The sequence below is a fragment of the Puntigrus tetrazona genome, chromosome 9 (genome assembly GCF_018831695.1).
Source record: "Puntigrus tetrazona isolate hp1 chromosome 9, ASM1883169v1, whole genome shotgun sequence".
Lineage (NCBI taxonomy): Eukaryota > Metazoa > Chordata > Actinopteri > Cypriniformes > Cyprinidae > Puntigrus > Puntigrus tetrazona.
The window spans coordinates 106,074-131,815 of NC_056707.1; the positions used below are offsets into that span (position 1 = coordinate 106,074).

A 25,742-nucleotide genomic window follows, 5' to 3' on the forward strand; every position below is an offset into this window, starting at 1 on the left:
CCAGACACCAGCGCCTGGCAGGCCTGGAGCTCTGCCCGTGGACCCATCTGTCTGTGGCTTCGGTGTTACCACCACAGTTATCGCTGTTCATTTATGTGCGACCTCAGCAGCACACAACAATGAATCTGATAACAAGAATAACTCAAAATTTTCAGCGATCCTCTTAGTTGACCTCTAATGATCCCATGGTATTTTCGCGCATGAATGTAACCTGTGATATCTGAATATCTATATAATCTACTGTAACCTTCATAGTCACCTGCTGTGACCGTAATAGCTCTGCTTCCTAAGGGCTTCTGGCATAAACTCTGGACCTACTGAAAGCTCAGGGGACATTTATCAGGGTAACAAGACAAAACTCTGTACTTTCTTTGTCAGTTCAACAGCTTCTGAAACTGCACTGTCATCTGTACAAAATTCAGTGTGAGTCTGGTAACAAGAATAACCACCCAATCCATTCACTGAGGAGCTCATCTCTGCTCCTGACAGCTTACTTGGGTCTCTGGGCCACCTGTCACTCAAATCGATGGAGTTAATTAAGTCACGATGCATTCGAGAATGTTTCATGCCAGAAGTAGCTGACAAGCCTGGCTGAACCGATTATGAACTTTTATGTTTGTCTCAAGATTATAGATTTGTATAACTGTCTGTGAAGCCTTGAAGCCATGAAGTGTAAAGGTCTAACAACTGGAATGCTGTGTGTGGGGAAAATACATGCCATCACATTATTTTAGAGATCAACCATCATTTTTATGATGGCACTGATAAATGTTTTAGTTGTTGATAATTATATAGTACTGATTTGTAATTGTTTTGTTTTTGCTTTTTGACAAAATAATTGTTAAGCTTATAACAACAACTTGTTATAAAAATATGCAAAATATATATTAGCATTTATAATTTCTATAAACATTTTAAGCAGGTTTTTTTTGTTGTTGCTTTAATTATGAATTTAAGTATGAAGTTGAATTTAATTGGACACATCCCATAAGAAGCTGTAATGTAATTCACAGTTATATATGCATATAACATAAATGATAAAAGTTTTATTTTATTAAAGTTCAATAATGTGCACACACACACACACATACATATACATATATATATATATATATATATATATATATATATATATATATATATATATATATATATATATATATATATAAAAATAATGTTTTAATATATAGTGTATTCTACTATATATAACACAATATAATATTTTCACACAATGAAAATGGCATATATCTGCAAACCCATTGTTAAAGAATCAATAACAAAACATTGTAAATATGTTTGATATCTTTATATTAAGTATACAAAAGACCACACACACACACACACGTGTGGTTTATGAGGACTCTAAATAGGTGTAATGGTTTTTATACTGTACAAACTGTATGTGCTATTACCCTACACCAACCCTACACCTAAACCTACAGGAAACTTTATGCATTTTTAGATTTTCAAAAATACACCATCAGTATGTTTTTCTAAGCCTTTTCAATTATGGGGACATTGGCAGTGTCCTCATATGCGACCTTCAAATTGTAATACCTTTGTCATTAAACAAATTTGTGTCCCCATAAACAACAAAAACCAGCAAGCACTCACACACACAACTGAAACTAGATCACCAGTATTTATGTATCTGTTTATATTATATACAGTAGTCAACATTTGAAGTAGAACAAAACTTTTCAAAGTTGTCCTAAAACCAAAAACAATACCCATTCATGTCTTAGGACAATAAACATGAATTTTTATGATCCACTTCAAACGTTGACTACTGTATAATAACATATTGCATGTTTTCATAGTACTAAATTGTAATCATCTTTCTTTCTTGTGATCCAGGAACAGCATTGCTGCCTCTGCAGTTTGTGCATACAACCTCAGCGCAATCACGCAGGCTTTCAACGGGCCTTTCCGCTCCCAGGAGAACCCACGCTCCACGTGGCTGCCCACCCCAAACCCCATCCCTAACTTCCAGGTGCATCATTCCCCCTGAATGTCTTTTACATTTTGTTCTCTGTGTGTGTGTGTGTGTGTGTCTGAAACAAACAGCCAATAGATAAATTCTATCAGCCTGGCACTGTGAGAGTAATTGCTCAATACCAGCTGGGTGTACCTGCATGCATCGCAATTCACAGTTATTGTCTACTTTCCTATAAAATGACATGGTGAGAAGTTTGAAAGTTTTGTATGAGTTTGCATTGCCCTGCTTGACCTCTACACTAACTAATGAGTCTAACCCTAATGACACTTGCCAGTGTGGGACCATAGAGGAAGAAGGGCCTAATGAGGGACTGACTGAACGCAGTCTGCAGGACGCCCAGCGGCTGTACCTCATGAATGACGTGGTCCAGCCTGTTTCTGTGGACCCGCTGGTTTGGCAGGATGATGTGCGGTTCTCTAAGTTGGTTGTCGACATTGTTCAGGGGCAGGATACTTTGCACCACGTCATGTACATAGGGACAGGTAATTAGTCAAAAGCAAATGTAGTCACTTCTGTGTTGTATTTTCATTTTGTACAAGTCACATGTCTGCAAAGTGCTTGCCACCAAATCCTTATATAAATAGTATTAGTTATAGCATTAGTTATGCAGCCTTGTGTAATTATGCTTTGCCTTCTGTTCTGACTTATCAGAGTATGGAACTATTCTTAAGGCCCTGGCAACCACTAATAAGAGCCTGCAAGGTTGCTACTTGGAGGAGATGCAACTCTTCCCTCCTGGTTTATGCGTGAGCCAATCCTGAGCCTTCAGATTCTCCATGGCGACAGGACTCTTTTTGTGGGCCTGAATGACAAAGTGCTGAAGATCCCTCTGGCGAGGTGCTCCAGCTACAAAACAGAATTGTGAGTGCTATGTTTTATCTGTGTGTTTTGTGCAGCGAATAGCTTTATTTTTATTTTTATAGCTTTTTATTATTTTGTACTGTTCTCTGAAATCTAGAAGTAATAGGCAATTTTCTGTCCTGTTTTAACCGCCTGATTAGATCACTACATTTGGCAATCTGTTCTTAGGCTAAGAAAGTTTTGAGTTCTGAAACTTACATAATGTTTTTATTCCACCATGACCTTTATATGTCAAAAGATCAAGTGATTTTTCATTTCTCACTTCATGATCCCTTCATTTAACAATCTTGGACTTACTATCTTACTATACTTAATTATGTATATGTATATGGACTGGTTGCTGATTTGTCTGAGCAGCTAGTCAATTAACTGGCCTTAAAGATGATTTAAATAACTGTTCTCATTTTAGATTCATAAGTGACCTGATTAGATGCATTTTAGGGGATGCTGACATAAGGTTGATCTTGGGTTCAAAAACAGCTAAACAGCGACAGAATGGAACAGACTGCAGGGGTTTTGAAGGTTTTGACTATTTTTAACCTGACATGCTGTCTTAAAGACACAACGCTCATGGTGAAACACATTGCCCAAAAATATTGATCCAATTGCATTTAAATGGATGAATTTTGCCATGCAGATATTTAGCAAAGCATATATTTAGAATATTTACACTTCTTGTATATATGTATGTGTGTATATATATATATATATATATATATATATACACACACACACACATGTATATATATATATATATATATAGTCACAGTTATGCGCTTCGAGAGACTGAGGAGACGAGGCTCAAAATAAACTTAAATGGATTTAATCTCAAGAATGACAAAATAAAGATATAAAGGCAGGCAGGCAGGATAAACACGGGTGTAGACATCGGGTAGGGACCTTGACGCTCGGACAAACAGAACTCAAAACACAGGACTTAAATACACAGGGTAATTGACTAAATTAAACGACACACAGCTGATGACAATGATACAATTAACAGAGGGAAGGCAGGGCACAGGGAGCACATGGCATGAAACGAAAACATAAACACAGAAGTCCAGAGTCGTGACATTACCCCCCCCTCCCGGAAGGTGCGTCCACGCACCTAAAGGGTAACAACGAAAGAAAAACAAACAAAACAAAAAAGACTAGGAGTTGGGGATACCGGGTCTTGGGAGGAGGTTCTGGTGGAGGACGGATCCCCAGGAGGGGGCAGGCAGAAGGCAGAAGGGTCCAAGGAGGTGTAGATGGAGGGAGGAGCCAGGGAGGAGACAGGAGGAGTCCGGAGCAGGAGGAGATCCAGAGCCCAGCTATGGTGGTCCAAGGTGGAGCCGACGGAGGGAGGAGCCATGGAGGAGGAGCAGCCATCGACTCCATGGGGCCGACCGACCCGGCGGCGGCGGAGCAGGTGGAGGAGGAGACTGAGGTGGAGAGACGGAGAGCCGAAGAGCCAGGGGTGACGCCGAGGCGCTGGAGGTCAAGGCGCGCGCCGCAGGCTTCGGCGACTGACACGGAGACGGGGGGCGGGAAGGACGCGCGGAGCCAGAGCGACTGAGGACTGAGGTGAAGCTGGAGGAAGGAGGAGCCTGACAGAGCCGGTGGGATGGAGTGACGAGGCGGCCGGAGGAGAGGAATCCCGAGGCGACGGATGGTCGACGACAGACCAAGGCGGAGCCGGAGGGACGATGGAGCCTGGTGGAGCTGGTGGACTGACGGACCACGGTGTAGAGGAGGGAGCTAGGAGCCCAGGGGAGCCGACGGGTCTGAGCCGAGGAGGAGTCTGGGTCTCGGAGGCAGGACGGTGAGGCGAGGATCCTCCAACCTCGATGGCGATGGAGACCGGCAGACCCGTGGCGAGCTCCAGATGGTTTGCTGAGGATGAGCGCAGGGGCTGCTGGGATCCATCGACGTGGTGTGGCATGGGTGGGAGGTGGGAAAACTTGAGGCGGCACTGGAGGAGCGCGCGGGCGCGGGCACTGGAACGGGGACGGAGCGCGCGTGGCGCGGGGCACTGAACGGGGCGGAGCGCGCGGCGCGGGCACTGGAACGGACGGAGCGCGCCGCGTGCGCGGGCACAGGAACGGGACGGAGCGCACGTGGCGCGGGCACAGGAACGGGACAGAGCGCACGTGCGCGCGGCACAGGAACGGGACAGAGCGCGCACGTGGCGCGGGGCACAGGAACGGGACAGAGCGCACGTGGCGCGGGCACAGGAACGGGACGGCTGGGCGGAACCAGCGAGCTAACGGGACGGCTGGGCGGAACCAGCGGGCTTACTGGGTAGCTGAACGGGAACAGGAACTCAGGATACAGGGGAGGTGCCCAGTCTAAGTCCAAGTCCAAGTCTACATCATCCAGCTCCCTTTGCAGATCCAGCAGCCCCAGGTGGATGATCAGCTCATCCTCAGCCGATGTGTAGTGGGCGGAGCTCCACTCCGCGCTCTCCTCGCAGTCGGCTGTCTCCACCGCGGGGAGCTCCGTTGTTGGCTCGCGCACCTGGTCTGACGTATACGGCTCGGGTCCTGTTACGCTCCACGGCTCTGTCGCTCTCTGTGACGATGGGTCCGTGGTCACGCTCGACTCCGCCCCCGTGTCAGCAGTGGGCTCAGGCTGGGGCTCGACCATGCGGTGAAGGGATGAGTTGGGCTCTGGATCTGGAGTGGGGCTGGTGTCGTTGTCCTCAGGCGCAACCATCATGGTTGATTTGCAGGACACCAGCACCCACTCGACGTACGCGGCGAGGCTCTCTCGAGGACCGCTCCCGGACAGCTGCGCTTGGCTGGAGGTGTTAAGTCCGCGGAAATAGAGTTCGAGCAGAGAGCAGTCCGGGTAGCGAGAGTCGTTGGCCAGTTCGAGGAATAGTTCTGTATAGTCCTCGAGAGAGCAATCCCCCTGCTCCAGCAGGCGGATGAGGAAGTTTGGGTCTTTAAACTGGGCAAACATGGCAAACAAAAACAAAAAAAAATAAGGGGGAAAATACGCCGCTATTTACTTTTTGAAGGTCCGAGCGTTCTGTCACCGTTGCGCTTTCGAGAGACTGAGGAGACGAGGCTCAAAATAAACTTAAATGGATTTAATCTCAAGAATGACAAAATAAAGATATAAAGGCAGGCAGGTAGAACAGGCAGGCAGGCAGGATAAACACGGGTGTAGACATCGGGTAGGGACCTTGACGCTCGGACAAACAGAACTCAAAACACAGGACTTAAATACACAGGGTAATTGACTAAATTAAACGACACACAGCTGATGACAATGATACAATTAACACAGAGGGAAGGCAGGGCACAGGGAGCACATGGCATGAAACGAAAACATAAACACAGAAGTCCAGAGTCGTGACATATATATACATGTATATATGTGTATATATATATGTATATATGTGTGTGTGTGTGTGTGTGTGTGTGTGTGTGTGTGTGTGTGTGTGTTTATCCAACCAAATTTGTTTATTTAAATGTAGCTAAAATAAATTGAATGCAACCACTTACCTTAAAATAAGTAAATTCAATTAAGATATAATGAGCTCAGTGCGACCAGAATGACCAAAGATTTTTTATTTTGTTTTGTAAATATTAGTGCTGTCAAATGAATAATTGTGATTAATAGCATCCAAAATAAAAGTGTGTGTGAATTTATATATACATAATAAACATTTTATATTATAGATACATAGATTTAAATTTTTATTAACATCACTATATATAATTCTATATATAATATTAATTATAATATAAACAATATATGAATATTACATTAATTTGAACATTAAAGTGTTTGTGTGTGTGTGTGTTTGCGATGATAAACCTGCCAGCTTTGCTAGTCAACCAGTACGACCCATATCTAGTATTTAGACTAGGTGCATGCATTTTGGGCCTTTTAGATTTCAGGGACAATACATGCTTTCTCATTAGACTGTAGGTGTTGGGTGACAGCAGAACCAGGTTGATGTACATGAATGGCTCCTTTCACGTTGGTAAGAGCTCTTGTTACCCACCTCTGTGGAATTATACCCTTGATCTGTCATTGGAAAAGAAATTCTTCCTCACGGGTGACTGAAGCAGTAAGAGGAGCGCCGTTTGACAGCCCGCATGTATTCTATCAAAGCTTTCCATCAACTTCCCACTCCAAATGCAGGGTGGGGACAACAGTCAGGCTCAATTTGCCAGAGGAGCACATAGAGCGTTCTGTCCGCTCTCTCTCTCTGTGCGCCGTGCATGAAGGTGAAAGATCGAGTGTGGGTTTGGATGAATGAGGGGGAGATAAAGGAAGCTAGGAGGGTTCAAAGGAAAGAGGAAGGGTGCCGTCTCGAGTGAAGGGTTTTCTGTGAGGGCAAACATATTTGACTCCGAGCTGGTGATTAGTCAGCACTTTGATTTCACTTTTCAGTGTGTGCACACTCTCTCCCATGCACAGAAACACACATAAGGCTATGTGGTGAAGGCTGAGGGTGTTGAATACTAAGCAAGGTGTAGGTGAGATGTGAGAGATGGAGCGGAAGCGAACTTTGCTAGCTCTATTTAAAACCCAGCAGGGAGGAACAATCGCACTGGGTTCCAAGGGCAGGCCAGAGAAGAGAGTCCTTAATCCTTAATCCTTAATTTCCCTTTGATTTCTGCCACATCCTGAGCACATTCACCTTTGAACACAATACAGCAGCACAGCTTTGACATTTCATTAATGCTGTACTCACATATGAAACGTCATAGAGGTGTGACATGGCTGCATATGAGCTGCGGTCAAGAGGTTTTTATTCATATCCTGCTGCACCAGTCAACTTTCTCTCCTTGAGCTTTGACTGAAACGAATAATCATGTTATGGAGGATAGCGGCTTCTAGAGACTATATCAATTATATTATGGAGTGTTCAATGTCAAGTCAAGTCATATGTATTTGTTGAGCACTTTCCACAAAACACATTGCGTCAACGTATCTTTACAAAGCCAATACTGCTGTTTTTATAATGTTTTAATACTGAATTTTTGGGCTGGGCAATATTTGCTATAGTTACAGTTTTAAAATAGTTAGACAACTAAATTAGATTACTTTTTAAAAAGAAAAAAAAATAGTAAATTAAATGAAAATCTCAGTGTGACCAGAATGATTAAAATACTTTTTTTAAATATGATAAATATTAGTGCTGTCAAACAATCAATCGCATCCAAAATAAATGTTTTTGTTTACATAATATATACATATATACATATGTGTACTTGTATATTTGTTATGGATATATAAATACATACACATACAGCATATATTATGAAAATGTACATTTATTTACATTTTTTTATATATATCATTTTTTTATATATACATGCATGTGAGTATTTATATTAACATACTATATATATATAAACATTTTGTTTACAACAAAAACGAGCTTTAGTTTTTTTTTAGCTTTTTCAGAGCCTAGAGCTGTCAAGTAGTAGCAACAATTTATATTTAATAATACCTTATACTCTAAATGTAAATCTGATGACATTTAGTTAAATCTGATAAAAAACAAAACAACTTTTTTATAAGGCTTATATCGACACCCCCCATATCAGTTTTTGTTTAGCAAATAGTTTTTTGGACCAAGGCAATCGAAAGAAAGTTTCTGTAGGTTAAATGCAAATAAGGCATGTAAGATTGCATCAATGATGTGAGAGACAAATTCTGTGTTGCCCTTGTTGCAAGGAAAGAAACCAAATCAATTCAAACAAAATGGGCAAAAAAAAAGAATAGCGTGCTTTCAAAACGTAATGGCTCGGCGTATAATTACTTTAAAATCATTCCGCTTCTGTTCACAGTTGCTGCCCTTGTGCCGCTATTTTCCTTTACAGATGAAAAGAAACAAAGAGAGCGCTCCTGAAGTCTCGCCGGTCTTGCCTTTGGAGAAGTGTTTATTAATGACTTAATCTACATTGTTGGTAGCTTTGGCTTGAAAGCAGTGCGATAATTAAGTTTGATCCCTCGAAACTCTCTTTTCTGCTCATGTTCATGGGCCTTAGCCTCTCACCTCTGATTTGCAAAACTAATTTACTCTGATCAGCCAGCTGATTGCTTGATGGGATCTAAAGGGACCAACCGGCTGGGCCAGATCGATAATCTTAAAGACTTTGACTCCTAATCAAGGACGAAAGAAATGTGGAAGCTGATGTGCTGGTCTCTTAGCGAAACTACCAGTATTGGTGGTGTGCACTATAAAGTTACTTCTGACCTTCACCATTTACACGTATGTGGCGATGAACCTTATAGTAAATATCTTATAGTACATAAAGCATATCTTCTAAACGGCTTGACTAATTGGGAAGTACTGAATAATTAGACCGTCTTTTTAGACCTTGTCTCTGCTTCGGCCAACAACATACAGTCTTCCACATGCTTTCCAATGAACAAAGAACAAAAAAATCTAAGTATATTAATCATACCCTGGCTTAGGTCAGTTAGTGATGAAGTGTTAGCCTAATTAAAAAACAGCAGCACAGTTAGTGCTGACAGTTTTGAGGTTGTGATGATGTGTAGATGATGAGATGATGAAGTCTCAGAGCACTGTTAGAAATGTGGGTTGGAGTCATAAACATCTAGAATATACTGCAAACAACCCAAACCACAAGCTTTATTTAGAAAACTGCAAATATGTTTTTACAGCTTTCCCTTTCCTACTTCTTCTGATGTGGCAAACCCATGTTCCCATGTCTACAGAGATGCTTGGTCACTATTTAGGATGTCATTTCGGATGATAGTATCCATTTATGGGGATTTTTGCTGTAGCAGTCACTCCATGTTGCCGTTTTTAGACCTTTTCGGATGAAGGGGTGTAAAGCAGGACCTGAATGTTTTGTTCATTTTTACAATTTATACGCCTTTTGAAAATATTAAATGTGTATTTAAAATATTTTTGTGTATGCTCTGAAATTACTTAAAAGGGTCATTTTTTATCATCAGGTCATTTCTAAATACCTGTTGTAGTCAAGACATTTAAATTGTAAAAATATCTAGTTAAAATAATGAAGGCATGTTTTTCAATAAATGAATAAGAATGTTATTAATTTAAGAATAGTTTTCATTTACACTACTAATAAAAGGTGTAAATTAGGTTTAGCCACATAAAATTGATAAAAAGTGATATTAAAGACATTTACATTGAAAACAATATCTTTCAAATAAATACTGCTCTTGCAAGCTTGCTATTTATTAAAGAATATAATGGTAACACTTTACAGTAAGGTGTCATTAATGTAGTTAATGAAAATACAGTTGTTCATTGTTTAGTTATGTTGGTTCACAGTGCATTAACGCATGTTAACAAACATATCTTGTGATTCTAATAATGCATTTTTGAATGCTGAAATTAACATTAACTACGATGCTGTAGAAATATATTGTTAATTTTTAGTTAATGTTTACAAATGTTAACTAATGAAACTTATTTTGAAGTGTCATCTTCAAAATCATAGGATCATGTGACACTAAAGAGTGTAGTAATGTTTATAATATATATATATTTTAAAAACGCACCGACCCCAAAACTTTTGAATATAGACAGCAATAATAAACTGCAATATTTAATTACTCCCAAGTCAAGGTATCACTGTGAAAATAATCTAACAACAGATTTAGATCTCACGATTTAAGGAAAATGATTGGTTTGATCTTCGCAGGGAGGTACTTATGATCCATCAATATTGTGTGCTTAACCTTAGGTTGCACAAGCATAATTGTCTCTGCAGTAATGCTGCATTCACATTGTGTTAAAATTAGTGTAATTACAAGCTGACAACCTGAGATTCTACTCTGAGCACATCCTCAAATGATTTGTTTCCACGGCAACCCTCATAGCCAAAAAGGTTCCATATGTGGTTTATGTTGATGACAGCTAAATATTTAATCACTACATTAATTCACCTTTATATGCTGCATATATATATATATATATATATATATATATATATATATATATATATATATATATATATATATATATATATATATATATATATATATATATATATATATATGTGTGTGTGTGTGTGTGTCTGTGTGTGTGTGTGTGTGTGTGTGTGTGTGTGTGTGCAACTGAGGAAGTTGTAACTTCAACTTTGAATGTTTTTTCCCAGTCAAAAACTCATAATTACTGTAATTTAAACAGTACAAATTTACTTTGCCTTGCTATGGGGACATCATCAAATTCCTGGTCATGTGGTGATAAATATATTTCCTGAAAGCACTTTGTCCTTTACCTGTGGCTAAGCCTTACAGCCAGCCTGTAAGAAATTCTCATTTCAGAGGCCCCGTCTGACCCAAACAATTTACAGCTCCTGTTGCCGCCAGCTTGTCAACAGGGTGCTAAAAAACACCAGGTTTGAGAGCTTGCAGCTTGTTTGAGCACGCTGCCCAGCAATTGAGCAACTGGAGGAGCTGCAGAGAGAGGAAAGGCAGGGAAAGAAAGTAATCAGAAGGTGAGAGCATTTATTACCACTGGCTTTTAACTGACTCTCCACTGGCAGAGTCCCAAAATTGAAGCCATTTTTCTCATGCGCTTTCTCCCATTCTTGATTAAGACAGGCAATATGTCTCAAACCCCGCTGTCCTGAACTTCTGACAAATAGCATCTTTTCTTCTTCTCCTGAGATGAAGCCATTAAAGCATCTGACCATCTTATCTCGGTCTGCACTAAGCTGTCAGCGATTGGTGTGTTTGGAAATCTCTCAAGCTGAAATTTATGGGACCTGTTTGGCTCTGGCGGTTTCCTAAAAAAAACTAAATATTAAAGAGGGATCATATGGACAAAATACTTTTTTTTTTTTTTTTTTTTTTTTTTTTTGAGACTTTTCTGTAATATTTCACTCAAATACATTAAGAGTACTGTATCTAACATGCAGAGAATATAAGACTTTTTAATTGATTTTTCTTTTTGTTTAATTAATAATTTTTTTATATACAAAAATGTGTCACTAAAACTTGGTTGGCTAGAAAATTATGAAGCTGGTTTTATTGATTCTGTAACACAGTGCACCCATAAAAAGTAAAACCTTGGCCCTTGTTTACAACAAAAAGGTCATGAATTGCTATTAAAAGGATGGCAATAACTATTTGCCTTTGTTCATCTTTTTTAAAGGCCTATAAAATAGACAGTATTTTTTACAGCCCTCCCAATGACTTTAAAACGTCTATTAAACCAACAAGGAGAAAGAAAGATTGATCGTCTTCTGTCCACTGTCTTGCCATGTTGTTTTATGTGTTACTTTATTTTTTTGCACTATTTAAAATTTTACAAGCAATGTCTTCTGGCTTTGCTGCTGAAGTGGCGTCCTGTAAGGAAACCATGTTAAATTATACAGCAGTGTGATTCATATCAGTTCATGTTGCTTTTGTTTTAGCACTTCTTCCATGCACAGAAACCTTGAATTAAGGTGCAATTTTTTGAATTGGCCCTCAAGTGCACAAACTTATTTTTTTTCCGGCTGTCTATTTTTAAAAAGGTGAGCTGTGTGACTGGTTGCAAGGCTAGACGGCAGATTTTCTGCTGTGCTTGTTCTTTTCTTTCGGAGACGGTGGTCAGCCTGTGAAAATCTCTCTTTACGGAGTGTAAGTTGCAGAACTCGGGAGAAAAAAAAACACCTTCAGGAGGCCATTAATTGAGTTTTTTTTCCTCACTAGGTCAGCTGGCACAGTCCTGAGAGCAGCCGAGTCCTGGCAGTGCCCCAGGGCCGTGTTCATGTCTCTTGAGCTCATCAGTAAAACAGGCTACTGCTGTATGCCAAGCGGAATGTCAAATCAGCATTCCTTCCACGCCGGCACATTTTCATAGTCTTAAGAGATTACATGGACGGCTGGCTTTCACTTTGGTTCGCAGGAGTGGATCTTTCCAATGTAATTAATGAAATCACTGCAAAAGTTTTTGTTTAAATGGGTAGTTCTCGCAGGTCAGCGCCCTGAGGGCTTGTGTTGCTGCCCTCTGTAATGGGGGGTAATTGGGCCTTAGATGTGCACGAGGAAGATATCGTTATTCTCTCCATCCTTGCATTCTTTTAATTGGCCAAAGTCATTTATGTCTTCAATTGTGCACTGTATAACTTCAGCTAATTTCGTTATAGCTGCTGTTATATTCAAAAAACTAATGACAAGGCCTGTTTCACGCACCTCAAATCTGATGCAATTGACGCATATTTGTATACTCATATTGACAGGATGCAGAATTCACACTGAATGCACTCGCTTCTAAAAAAATCTCAGGACTCAATCCAGACAACTTAAGCAGTTTTGCATAAATTTGAGTATTTCTAAATGTTCTGATGCTCTTACTGCTTGTTCCGCTCTGCAGCCAATGCCACAATCCCCCACATGGGCCTGGCACACAGCTCCTATAGATAATTAATTGAAAATGCTCGTTTACTTTAGTAAACAATTGTTAACTCAACAGAAATTCTTTAGTTGCTTTAAATATCCGCATGTGTCCCTTCCTTTGTTGGGGCTTTTTGGAGCCACAGGTTGTAACAAAATGGGGGCTCGTCCAGGATTTGAACGGGGGAGTTCTTGTCCCCAAGCGAGAATCATACTCCTGGACTAAGGGTATGTTTGGAGCCACAGGTCTCAACAATGTATTTACTATAAATAAAGAAATAATTTTTTGATTGCAGTAATCATTTAACGACTTCATAAAGACAATCACTTTGTAGTTTCACAGTAGTTTTCAAACAAATCAGATGAATAATGATTCATTGATTCACTCATAACGTAAGCAAAGTTATAGAAAAGTTAAACCCGGTCTCATAAAAATGTGTACCTCTGTGGACTTTTCGTGCAACACCATATTTCAAAGAGAAAATGTCCACTGAATGGCGATAAAACACAGGTTAGAACTTGCACGGGAACTTTGGCACATTTTTATTATGTTGATATAGGTACGTATTGTGGCAGTTCAGAATTGGAATATCTGGTTAATGATCTATCATGTTGGAAATATGCCCTACACCAAATCCAACCCTTAACAAACGCAAAACTGACATAAAATGCATTCGTTGATGCCACAGTGTCATTTTAGCTTCCTTTCACACAGGTTTAGACTGTTTTGTCGAATCATAGTTACTCAGGATTCGAACCAGAGCTCCTCGTCTCTCAAGTACATGCCTGTACCTCATGAGCCACTGAACAAACCTACCATCTATGACAACCCACAGATATGAAGGATATGTGTTATGCTAACCTTCAAAAGCATCAGTTTTCAAATATCCCAGCATATTAATATTGTTAAGTCATAATAGGATATTCCTTAAGTAATTGTGTGAAAATGTATTAATCGAAACTCTATCAATCGAAATTTGTGTGAAAAGGAATAAAAGGTGTCAGAGTTTTACTGCCTCTAGTAATGTACTTATGTACTTATAGGTACATATTTTGCGTCTTTCTGCACCAATTGTAAGTTTATGCCATGAGACCAGATAGGAAATTTCATTGGTATCTGCTTAATGATTTTTTTTGGTATTATGACAACCCTAGTTCCACTAAAAAAGAGAAATCGTATGAAGATTTTAAACAACACTCTGGTGACAGAACATTTAACAAGAGTGTCGTCCAGAATCTATATAAATTCAATTGTTGAAGGATGCTATGCTATTTTCCTTTTGCCTTGATGTTCCTGAAAGAGCTGAAGCGTTGGAGCGGTTTAGCACTCAACCCAGTTCGAGCTCCTTCTCGGCAGGATTCAGTTTTGGCACTCTGCACTGTATCAACACTCTGTGTGTTTCCTCAACCTTGAGGCTGGAACGCCAGAGGGCCAGCGCAAACAAACTGATACACTTGTGCCAAAAACAAGCCTTTCAAGCTAAAGGGAAGGTTGTGAGGCTGCTGGTGCTTTACTAACACACCGCCCCAAATTCCTGAGCCCTTGAAACGGCACTCATGGCTTAACTTCATTAGTGGGTTTAGATTTAATTACACCTCATTAGGCCTCTTTTTTTTTACCAGCTTACAAATATTTAATCAATTTCGAGGTGTTGCGTAGCAAGGGTTTTGTAGAAAGGATGGGAAATTCTCCCAGGCGTGGTTTAGATTTGTATCAGGGAACTGTAGCGCCTAGGGCTGCTGTCAGTTAATGTGCAAGCTTTTTAATCTACGATGTTGGGCAAGAGAAGCAGATGTTGGATGTCTCTATAGCTTAAAAGTCAACGTGAATTGCCGTTTGCAACCCATTTGTCTTTCCTTTTTATGAATGCAGCAGGATGTTCAATTTGATTTTATCCGGTTATTTTCCAGAGAATTTATTGGATCGTGAAAAGTGGGTGTTGCCCAAATTCAGTTTTTGCTAAAACAATGCACAGCTATTTTGATATTATCCAACAGCTTTCATGTTCAAGTGATATCAGCAGGAACGTTTCGATTCATACTGTTTGTACTGTATACATTTAATTATGTATAAATTCAATATTCATATATTTAATTAAATGTGATAGTTAATGATTTAGTTTTATATCAGGTTTTACATGATCCTTCATAATATGCTGATTTGGTGATCAAGAAATATATCTTCTTATTACCCATTTTGAAAACAGTCGTGCTGCTTAATCATTTTTGTGAAAACCATGATGCATTTTCATCAGTCTATTTGATAAATAGACTGTTAAAAACATTTGAAACTGAAATCTTTTAAAATTTTATAATCATCTATACTGTCACTTTTGATTGAATACACCCTTTCAGGATAAAAGTATTAAATGGTTAAAAAAAAGAGTATGATTTAAAATCGCAAAAATTATTTTATGTCTTTGGAATTAATCACATAATAAGAACATACATTTATAAATAATAAGGTCGGTTCGAATTTAATACTGACTACTGACTACAATCTATCAATACTATTCATGCACTAAGCCCTTGTGTATTTCTTTTCTCTCTCTTCCTTTGTATTTATTTCTATTTTAGGATGTGTTTAGATGCAAGAGACCCGTACTGTGGTTGGGACCGAAAGCAGCGGCGTTGCACCACCATCGAGGACAGCTCTAACATGAGCCAGTGGTTCCAGAACATCACTGCCTGTCCGGTAAGAACCAGCTGTTTAAAGAGTCCACCTCACTCACTGCCTCATGCATGACTGATGTTTTGACACATGTCCGCCGTCTCCATAGCGCTCAGTCAGTCTCCCTCTGCAGCTTTGAAATCTGTGTTGCGTGAAAGGTGCTATGCCGCATGATTGATAACATCACTTGAGGCAGCTGCTTTGTGGTCATTATTTTTTAGGACTGAGATTCTGCACGCACCCAACCTTCAAATTCACTCGTTTTTTCTCATTTATTCCAGCTGAGGAACCAAACCGCAGATGGTGTATACGGGCCCTGGGCTCCATGGCAACCCTGTAGCCATGATGATGGCGAAGGCATTAGTACTTGTCTTTGTCGATCACGGGCTTGCGATAGTCCGCCCCCTCGCTGCGGAGGTAAAAACTGCGAGGGTCCTACCATTGAGGTGTCCAACTGCTCAAGGCAAGTGAAAAGATTTTCCTTAAAGGAATAGTTCAGCCAAAGAATTTAAATTGTTTCTACGATCAGTTTTTTTTTTGTTGTTTGCTGCCATCCTGCATCTTAGGTGCTGCTACTGAATTGTGTTTTTACCAGAAGTGGCAGTTCTCTCATCACACGAGATTCGCTGCAGGAACCAAGCACTTTAGCAAATTGAGAATGTTTCCCGATCAAAATTCCTTACCGAACCTGTCCTCTTTCTCTTCTATCACGTCACATTAGCCTTATCCAATGCTGCAGAAAATGGGCTTGTACCCATCACTTCTTGCCAAGGTTCACTGAGGCTTACTGTTTTTACTTTCTTTCCTTTTTTCTGCAGGAATGGAGGTTGGACACCCTGGTCATCCTGGGGCCAGTGCAGTACAAGTTGTGAGATTGGGTTTGAAGTCCGCCAGCGATCCTGTAACAATCCTTCTCCCAGGCATGGCGGCAGAGTGTGTGTGGGACAAAGCAGAGAGCAGAGGTAAAAAAAAAGACAGGTTTTTATTCTTGCAAATCTAAATGTAGAAAACCTGAAAAATATCATAATTATAGTTAGATATCCATCAGTTATTTAATAAAGATTAGGTAATGTAATTAAGGAGCCTCAAATTAGATTTGATTTATTTTCAAACAAGATTAATCTTTCTTAGTCGTTATGATGTATGATAAATTGTCTAATCATACATGATTTTTTAAATGAACCCTTGGGGTCCTCTTGTAATGTTGCTGCACCAAAAATAGGCTTTAATACTTAAATATTAGGATTTTCATTCAGTGATCCTCATAATTAAATCTGCTCGTGTGCCTTTGACATTGTTTCGTCTGACATTATTTTCTCAGTTGCTTTAAATAAAAAGAAATTCATAGTGACACGAGCTGAAACAAAACTGTGTGTGTGCACCTGTTTTTCTAATCTGGTGCAGGCTTAAACCAGAATACACACAGACTCACGGGGACTCATGTCACGATGGGGACCTAAATTGAGGTCCCGACAGACAAAGAAGCTAATAGGTCATACAGAATTTCGTTTTTTATAAATGTAAAAATGCATAAAGTTTCCTGTAAGGGCTCCAGTTATGTGAAGGGTTGATGTAGGGCAATAGAATATATGGTTATATAGTATAAAAACCTATGGAGAGTCCCCATAATGATAGCTGACCAGACATACCTGTGTGTGTGTGTGTGTGTGTGTGTGTGTGTGTGTGTGTGTGTGTGTGTGTGTGTGTGTGTACCTACCTAACTTAACCATATTTTGGGGACAAATGTGTACCCAAAGGGAGGTATACCTGACAAAATCTCCAAAAACCTCCCTTTGGGGATGTCCTCATTTAAAAAACAGGTTTAAATATAAACTAAGCATATAAACTTTTTTAAAAAAAGTAAAAATGCAGAAAGTTTTTTGTAAGGGGTAGGTGTAGGTGTAGGGTTGGTGCAGGGCAAAAGCACATACATTAACACTAAAAGTATTATGCCTTTGGAAAGTCCCCATTTAGATAGCTAGGTAAACATGCGTCTGTGGGTGTAAAAAAACATTACAAAACACAACAAAATTATTTAATTAAAATAAAATATAAAATATAAAAATTAATATGAATCCAAAACTCTATAAGTGCATTTTAATCCGATAATCTTCCCCTCTGCTGAAGCTGTCAAATGTGATGCCTGTAGTGTAGGTTGGGCGTCAGTAACATCAAATGCCAGGTTTACAAGTATCTCATAACCATATGCAATGTTGCCAAACCCGTGGCAATTTTACTTATAATATGACCCCTTTAAACATTTCTCTTGAGTTTTATCAACTCGGAGCAGGCCTGACTTAAACTCATGATACGAGTCAAACACATTTTTTATGCTCACCAGATTCTGCAATGAGAAGGTGTCATGCCCTCAGCCCATCTTCTGGTCATCATGGTCGCCCTGGTCCAAGTGCAGCTCAGAGTGTGGAGGAGGGGTGCACTCTCGCTCCAGGAACTGTGAGAATGGAAATAGCTGTCCAGGATGTGCGCTGGTACATACACCTGAAGTACACACACACTTACACACACACACTTTGCCTTGAAGCCTCCTGCTCGACTGTGATAACCAAGCAGCTCTCCTCCCAGAAAGATATGTGTGATGTACTGTAAAAGCGGAGCTCATTTGAGATTCAGGAGAGACTGAGTGGACTAGACAAATCTAATACATTGCACACTGTTTCATTTTGAAGATTTATGCAGTTCTGAGACTGTCACTTACATTAAGCTGATCTTCCACACGGACTGCCAATGGCCTTGTAGTTATTTACATTCATCACCTTCAAAATGAAAAAGAAATAAAACATGCCTATGAAGAGATAGACTTAAAATAAACCTACTCAGAGAAATATTCATCGGAGTAAATGTGTGAATACTTGCCTCGGTTTCTCTGTTTCTATTTGCATAAATACTTTTTTTTTTTTAAATTATGATGTTATCCGTTGTATTCAAAAGAAATATATTTTATTTATTTCAAGCCAAGTTCTGTTCAGTTCTATTAACATATTAACTGATATAGAGCTCAAGACCTGCTGATATAAAAATGATAATTAAACTTTATTTGGAGTACTACTTGCACACATTGCATTTTTCTTAATATTAAGCCTAAACTGTGCTTTAATGTCTCTATTGATGAGGACTGTGTGAATAATATTATTTTTAAATGCAAGACACTTTAGCTCAGTATATCTTTACAAAAGTATGAGTACAAAATTAGTTTAAATTTAGCAGGCTATAAGTATACCAGTTTAGTATACTAAATGTGCAGTACATAAGTACATAAATATGTAAATGTATTTATAGCATACTTAGCTTTAAATAAATATATTTCAAATACATTTTAGTATGTGTGTTTTGCTAGGGTAGCCATATAAAAACTGTCATGAATTCACACAAGACAAAAATACATTTTGGGTCTAAAGAGTAAACAGACTAATTAAAGGTTTAAAAGGACAGTAAACTGAACCGCAGGAAGGTTAAATACAATAAATGATTTTATGATTTATTTGATGTTATCAACCAATCACAGTTTGTGCGTTTAAGTGCAGTAATTCCTCTTTCTAAACAAAAAGATCAAGACAAATCAAAACGGCATAAAATTTTCTAAAATGCTCTTTTGCGCTTGCATTTAAATCGGACAGATTTCTTTGCTCTCCAACTCTCTTAAGAGCTGCAATTAATTCAAATTTAATCGACTTAATTAGGACTCAAATTAACGTTCCTTGCAAAGAACTGTAATACTCCCTGGGTGTCTAGCACGAGCCATTACATTTTATTAACTGTTCACAGTGATGGCACAAGAATGAGCTTCACATGCATCTTAAGAGGTGAAGTAATGTCGCTTGTGCGTGAGGAATGATCAGATGAATGATGTCATCTCTTTGTCATTCGTCCTCATTGCAGGAGTACCAGGCATGTAATCTGGAGTCCTGTCCGGAGGTGCGTCGAAACACCCCATGGACCCCTTGGGTCCCGGTGAACATAACCCAGGGAGGGGCACGGCAGGAGCAAAGAGTACGCTACATCTGCCGGGCTCAACTGGCTGACCCTCATGAGCTTCAACTAGGCAAGCGCAAGGTGGAGACACGCTTCTGCCCCAATGACGGGACGGTAACCTGCGAAACAGACTGTGAGTGTATAGATCCTTTTTCTAATGTCCACCCACACCTAAATGAACAGATCTGACTCAGTTAGCCGATACCGCTGGCTCGATGACAGTTCAGGGTCACAGTTCAGCTCTTGTCCACTTTGCGCATGTCGAGCGCCACATTGATTAACTGTATCTTGCTGTCTGAACCCAGGAGAGGTCAACCACTTGAGGTGCACATGGAATGCATTAGAGGCAAGGGAGTGTCTGAATTCACCTTGTGCAGGTTGCTGTGAGCAGAATGTTTTTTTTGTCAGAGATACTGTAAAACATAGCATGACGTTCAAAGTTTTTTTTTAGTAACCTTGAATTGCGCAGGAAAAGGCCACTCCTTAAAATAACACACTCAGAGAATGCTGCAGTGATGACGTATTTTATTCTTGTTCTGTTTCAAGAAGAGTAAATTCTTTAAAAATATCATGTGAGTTTATTTCAGGTGTATCTTTTTGTAGGATAAATGTGAAAATATCTTGTTAATCACAAACCTTATTTTTAGTGCTTTTAAGCCAAAGTCCGTTCAAAAAATCTAAAAGGATAAAACCGGATGTATTAAAACACTCTTCTCCTGGTTTTGACCTACAAAAATGCATTATTCCTGCAGTGCGCTTTAATTAAAATTACTTAAATGATTATTCAAACCAAGAACAATAACTTCAAATATAACTAATTTACAGAATTATATTAGTCAGGTGGATAATATGTCATCATAACAGTGACAGTACATTCTCAGAAATAAAGGTACAAAAGCTGTGGCAGTACCTTTTCAAAAGTGACATGTTTGTACCTAAAGGGTCGGTCTTGGTACCTTAAAGGTACATATTAGGACCTAAATTGTACATATTTGAATCTGAAAGGTACAAAAGTGTACCTTTTGAAAAGGTACTGCCCCAGTGACAGCTTTTGTGTCTTTATTTCTGAGAGTGTAGGCTAAGAAAACATTCAGCACAAAAGAAAAATGCTGACAAACATTTGCAAGCTTGTAACATGCAATAAATGTTTTACAGCTCTCGTTGAGGAGCTTCTGAAGACGCCTGGTGTACGTCTGACAGGCTCTGGCTGGTCATCATGGGAAATGTGGTCAGCTTGCACTCAGGAGTGTGCCAAAGGCTACCGCACTCGCAAACGCACTTGCACCAGCGCAGAGGGCAAAAGCGTTCCTGCTGCCTGCCGGGGATCTCCAGTAGAATATCAGGACTGCAATCCTCAGGCCTGTCCAGGTAACACACACGCATGTAAACGCAAGCACACTCCAAATGCACATTTCCATATGCACATAAATAGACTCCCACATATGCTCATAATCAAGGTAGTTGCTCATCGTGCTGGAAAAGCCTCTGCTTCCATTAGAGTGTGTGAAGTGTATTACTGATTTCATTAGCTAATGGAGACCAGAAGCCCCGTAGGGACCTGCTGTGGTCAAATTAAGAGGTTTCACCATAATTCCAAACAGACATGAACTCAAGGATAAATCTTTCCTGATTTAAAAATGTAAAAAAATTAATTTCCAGTTAGGACCAGAACTTTAAAGGTGAAGTAGCTATGCAATAAAATGACATCTAACTAAATTGTTTAAAAAAGCAGAAAGTAGAACAGAGGCAGATTCTCTTTGGTTGCTAAGATGCTTTGAAAGTGTTTCAGCATGTTGCTATAGTATGAGATTGATAGCGTGTTTGGGGATGCTAATGGATAAGTTTAAGTATAACAAACAGTTTGCTAACATATTGATAAAAAATAGGAACGCTAACAGCAAGCTAATTGGTGCTAACAGACATTTGAGCATGCTAATATACAACTATGTATAAAAGAGCTTACATTTTCCTCCAGGTTTAATAGATCTTTGGCTCAAACAAATAGAGCCATGTTTTGAAAGCGCTACGGTATGCTATTCATAGCATGTTTGGGGATGCTAACAAAGAGTTTAAGACTACCATCCCTGTTCAGCAGGAAACATGCCGGTTAATAGTGCTAACACAGTTTAGAAATGCTAATGAAAAGTTAAATGGTGCTAACAGATAATTTGAGCATGCTAATTAAGCCAGCTTTTCATCCAGGTTTAACAGTCCACTTTGCCACAAAAAAGTAATATTGTGAAAGTGATAATACTCCACCTGTGGTCTTTCCCAGTGCAAATTTGACCAATCACCCTGGAACTTCCAAACAGATGGTTTTGTGTGTTTCTTTAGATGTATTGACAGCTACTTGCCAATGCATTGTCCACTTTTAAACTCCCTCTGAGTGTGACAAATGAACAGCACTCTAGTATTTGCTATGCTGTTTTCCACTCGGGCAGAAAGGGAAATAGGATTGAAATGACAAAATGGAAGGGAAAGGGGTAGGGTACATGGATTCAAACACATAACTGACATCAGCCAACCATTTTAATCATTGTTTTGACCTCAGATGTGCACTCCAATCCAGCGCTCGGCTTCTCCCTCAGTGTGTGGGGTTGCTGGACTCACTGTGATTGCAATCGGTTCGTCTTCACACTTCAGTCGTGCCCCAGAACACACATGCTAATCCACAGAAGTTAAACCGTGCTTTCTAGTGCAGAGAGAAGGAGCCACCCCTAACCTTCTCCTCCATCAGTCTGATGAGACGTCAAGAGGATGGTGGCAGAGCCTGTTAAAGTGAGAGGAAACTGTGTAACAGCAGTGCTTCTATCTTGGTCAGTGCTGGAAAATCTTGTTTATAGTAGTAGCTGTTATTTGGAACATGACAGCTGGTTTCTAACTGGTAGCTCATCTGCAAAAAAGCTTTAGGTGACCAGGCTGGTTTGTGGTGACCAGCTTGGACCAGCTAGATATCAATCACCACCTTAAACTGGATTTTCCATCAGGATAAATAGTGAAATGGAGGTGAACAGCTGGTGTTCGTTGTAACAAGTCTCAAGTGTTTTGTGGGTCAAATAAAGCAGTTTGAACCACCAAGCGCGACATTCTGCTCTGAACTTTGAATGTCTGGATCACCATCTCATCCCATAACAGATGTCTGCTTGCCTTGTGCGCCTTGTGGGAATTTCCAGTCATGCCCGTTTTTTTTGGATTGTTTTGTGTTTGCCTGTTTGATTGATGGCTTTTTATGTTTGTGTTCAGTACATTGTGTTTGCATCCTCCGCTCCGTCTTTCTTGTTTGCGCTGCATTTGCGTCCGCTTATCTGATGCTTGGATGATTGTGTCCCCCTCCTTGCCTGATTGTTTTGTGTTTGTCTTTGTATGTCGTATTTGTTTGTACGTGTTTGGTCTGTGCAGTTAACGGCGCCTGGTCTTGCTGGTCATCATGGTCGCAGTGTTCAGTGCCCTGTGGAGGTGGGCACTATCAACGAACGCGCACATGCACCAGCCCTACCCCTGCCAATGGAGGGGACATCTGCATCGGCTTGCACACAGAGGAGGCTCTTTGCAACACGCACACCTGTGATGGTAAGATCAGTTCCAATTCAGAACCACAAATGGGATCAAAAAACTTGTGAAAAGTGAAATGTGCTACAAAAAAAATCAAGGCTCTCCAAACTGAGATCCACCTCTGTCTGTAAGCACAAGATACATTTGGTTTTCAGTGTGTCATCTGTCCATCAACACCTATTATTATCACCATTAAAAACATACAGTTTATATGGAGGCTTATTTCTGCCGTGGAATAAAAATATAAAAGGTGAATGTTTTTTTGTTTGTTTGTTTAGGGGCTTTTTTAGGTAGGTTTTGTAACTTGTAAATTTTTTACTTTTTCTTCACAGTTTATATCTTATATCTAAAATATATAAAATTTTCTCTGAATTCTTTTTCATTACGTTTTCCTGTTTGTTTTGTTAATTACATTTTTCATGCAATTTTTTTTTTATCTTATGAGAAATAGTTTATATATATATAGCATTTTCTGAGAAAATTCAGATAAAAGAACTACAAAATATATAACTCTGAATTGCAAGTAAAAAAACAGTTGCCTTTTAATTAAAAATTAATAACAAAATATAAGGTAACACTTTATTTTATGATTACACTTATTAGTTTCTTATTAGCATGCATATTACTAGAATAGTAGCAATTTATTTTTAATTAAGAACATATTAATGTCGCATTCTACATGACCTTATTCTACATCCCTGATCCTACCCAAACGCCTAAACAACTACCTTACTAACTATTAATAAAAAGTAAACTGTATAACTGTATGGAACTCAAATAAGACGTCTCTGCATTTGTCTCCATACAGTCAAATATTTTATTTTTGTTCTGCAGAAAGTCAGTGATAGTGGGTTTATAAATGATGACAGAATAAAAATTTTCAGCTTTGTGAGCACACCAGCATCCACAGCACAACATATGCTGGTCTTTTTAATGGGATAGTTTATGACCAACTGATTATCATTGCACTGAATGAATGATTTCAGACCTTTCAATCACCAGTAACACATTCTTCAGATTCCGAGAGGGACTTCTAGGGTCCTCCAGGCTACAGATGGTGCCATATGTGAGCTGCATGCATATAGAAGTGTGCTGTGCGCAAGCAGACTGTGGCAGTTCAAAGCTCTGTTGTCACATTCTGCTGCCATCATTTTGAAAATGCCCCCTTTTTTCAAAACGTCCAGCTGTCTATTTAAGACAAAACAGAAATATTTCTAAAGATTGGATCACGTAAAACCCTATAGCTTTAACAAATTCTCTACTACTTTTGTATTGTCTTGGAGTATCTGGTTAACACCTCAAATCCATGCTTTTGACGAAAGATTTTGTGTTTAATTATCAAAGTTTCTTTAAAAATAGTGCATGGAAACTCAGAATGCCAAATATCCCATATTGGTCTCTTATAAGGTTCCATTACATTCAGGATTCTGCTTTAAAAATTCTACATGACATACTGCTTGCTTAAGGAAAATGAACGAAGATTGATATAGCAGTTATCGAGGTTGCCTTTTATCATTGTTAAATGTGGATCTGCATTTTCTGAAAATCTACGATATTCACTGGGACTAGTTGCTACTGATCTTAAAGTCTTTTGGATCCTCGATTCAAACATTTGTCCCCTGTTGGCCCCCTTCATGAATGACAAATTTGTTAGGCTCTGGGAGAGTTATAAGACCGCGTATGGGCCAGACAAGCATCTTAAAAGCTGAAACATGAAAGGAATGTGTCTATTTACAGATTGGATTTTCCCAGCAAACAAATACATTTTAAATCAAAGTTTCTTCTAAGTAAAGTTCTTGGTACACTTGCTGTGAAAGTGTTGCCTCAGACTGTGATTATTTTTGCCTCCTCGTGTGAGTCTGGCGGTGTTTGTTTCATGCGTGTGGGTGGGCCGTTCAGTCGGCAGCGCTCCGGTTAGATTGCCTCTGAACTGTGAGGATGGCCAAAATTGGGACGCTCCATTTAAAGGGAGAGTTCACCCGAAAAATGTTCTCATCATTTGCTCACTGTTATGTTCTTCCAAACCTGTGATTGTTATTCTTCTTTTTTTTGTGCAATTTCTAGAAATAATGACTTAAATTATTACATGAAAGATAATACTCTAATTTAACAATACATTTGCATATTCATGGTTCTCTGATAATGGTTAATGGTCACATTATGTATAATAATCGAACATTTAAAACTTTAATATATCCTTAAGCTTTAATACTTTGGAATTACTGGTGAAATAATGTATACTTCTGTCCACAGACAGTTTGGAAATTATGCAAATGTATACAAAGAGAACCTAGCACACACTGCGTTGCCACATATACATTCAACTTACATCAC

General features: G+C 39.4%; 1 protein-coding gene across 1 annotated transcript in view; it reads left to right on the forward strand.

Annotated features, from left to right (window-relative positions):
• Nucleotides 1-25,742, forward strand: part of LOC122351404 (semaphorin-5B-like) — a 91,800-nt gene that overhangs the window by 58,198 nt on the left and 7,860 nt on the right. Inside the window, 11 exon segments of the mRNA XM_043248464.1 lie at nt 1,858-1,993; nt 2,274-2,481; nt 2,651-2,739; nt 2,742-2,860; nt 15,773-15,890; nt 16,148-16,329; nt 16,685-16,828; nt 18,208-18,355; nt 19,764-19,989; nt 21,012-21,224; nt 23,256-23,426. Coding sequence (XP_043104399.1) covers nt 1,858-1,993; nt 2,274-2,481; nt 2,651-2,739; nt 2,742-2,860; nt 15,773-15,890; nt 16,148-16,329; nt 16,685-16,828; nt 18,208-18,355; nt 19,764-19,989; nt 21,012-21,224; nt 23,256-23,426 — 1,754 coding nt within the window.